This window comes from Myotis nattereri (assembly GCF_964212035.1).
Source record: "Myotis nattereri genome assembly, chromosome: 9".
Taxonomy (NCBI): Eukaryota; Metazoa; Chordata; class Mammalia; order Chiroptera; family Vespertilionidae; genus Myotis; species Myotis nattereri.
In genome coordinates this window covers 40716371-40718104 of record NC_138084.1, presented here as the reverse complement: position 1 = coordinate 40718104, position 1734 = coordinate 40716371, and the positions used below count along the sequence as shown (strand labels likewise).

General features: G+C 41.6%; 1 protein-coding gene across 1 annotated transcript; it reads right to left on the bottom strand.

The window, feature by feature from the left end:
- Positions 1-1431, bottom strand: LOC308524144 (hemoglobin subunit epsilon-2; the record flags this gene model as incomplete). The annotated part of the gene is made up of 3 exons (XM_081098292.1): positions 1-129; positions 1006-1228; positions 1340-1431. The coding sequence occupies 3 exons, from the start codon at positions 1429-1431 to the stop codon at positions 1-3; spliced, it is 444 nt and encodes a 147-aa protein (XP_080954418.1).
- Between the last annotated feature and the right edge of the window lie 303 nt (positions 1432-1734).

Here is a 1734-nt window from a genome sequence, read left to right as displayed (position 1 = left end):
TCAGTGGTACTTGTAGGCCAGAGCATTAGCCACAGCAGTTGTCAGCTTCTGCCAGGCAGCCTGCATCTGGGGGGTAAACTCCCTGCCGAACTGTGTTGCCAAGACAATCAATATCATATTGCCTAGGAGCTGGGGAGAGATTGGGGATAAAAAGAAATTAGCATATTGTAAACAGAAGACCAAAATATGGACAGTACCCATTTCCTTTCTGATAAGAGTTTGAACAACTTTAAGGGTCATGATCCCACACAAGTGCATCATTATGGGCTTGATGTTGGCTTCAGTTCCCAATTGTGTACTGCTATTGGGTTCAATGCTTCTCTTATTTGTCCTGCCAGTTCATCACCCTAGAACATTGCTATGATATTGCTACGAAATGCTTCTTTCCTTCAGAGTGTCTTTCTTTTTTATTAAAGTATGCTTATAGTGCTGCAGGTGTCTCAATATGAGCAATCTAAGTCCCTAGATATTACATATATGTAAATTATTTGCATACTTACATGACAAAGAATGCTGTGCTATGTATACAACAGCATTTCATCACTGCTAATAGGGGAAGTGGGAAGGAACACAGCCATCCATTGAAAAGATTGCTCTTACTTTGCCCTACTTAGTTCTGGTTCTATCATCAAGAACCATGCAGCTATATAATCATCCATATTTATAGAAAATTTAAATTAACCAAGGCAAGATGCTTTCTACCTGGCTCAATTTGTATTTTCTAAGCCAAAAACATTTAGCTCAGTTTTGGCCACTGCTTTTCACAACAATGCAATATTTTTTTTGAAATATCAGACCAGTGGTCTTTCCTAGTCATAGTTATTACTCTATTTGGTCTTACATTTGAAACTACTTAACTACCAAAATCTAGCTCTTTCCTGAAATATTTATTTCTACAATTATCTATATAGGATAAGACTTAAATGCCTATGTTTCCTAACATATATATGCATGACACAAATAACTAGGACAAAAGAACAAAATACAAGCATGCTCAGAACTCACCTTGAAGTTCTCAGGATCCACATGCAGTCTGTCACAGTGCAGCTCACTCAGCTGAGAATAGGTGCTCTTGAGGTCATCCATATGCTTAACAGCATTTCCGAAGGAGGTCAGCACCTTCTTGCCATGGGCCCTGACCTTGGGGTTGCCCATTATTGCAGTTTCAGAGGATAAGTTGCCAAAAGTGTCAAAGAACCTCTGAGTCCAGGGGTAGACAACTAGAAGCCTATGGGATGAACACAGTCATACACGAGATGGGAAGTCAGAATATTTAAGAGACCTGATCAATTTCTCTTTCAGAAACACTTTCTGCCTCTTTTATCTTTCCAGTACTTACCTTCCCAGGACCTCACCTCCAGCCACCTCTACATTCACCTTGGCCCAAAGGCTAGCAACAGCAGACTTCTCCTCAGCAGTAAAATGCACCATGGTGTCTTGGAGCTTTCTATTGATCACAGATGAGCCAGAAGCAAATCCGTACTGCTGCTTCTCTGTCTGGCCTTTTATTCCTCATCTTTGGCCCCCAGCCCCTTGATTCTTCCAATGAAATGAGACTATTGGTCAAGGGTGCATTGTCACCACCAGGGGTGGGGACAAGGGAAGGTGGACATTTGTGTCACTGATAGTGTTAGGTCACTCTATCAGAGGAATTCTGCTGTTCTTTCTCCTGCTTCTACTATGCAACTCATATCTCAAGCTCCCCACCACCACTATCTCTGGTGACCTCTAGGC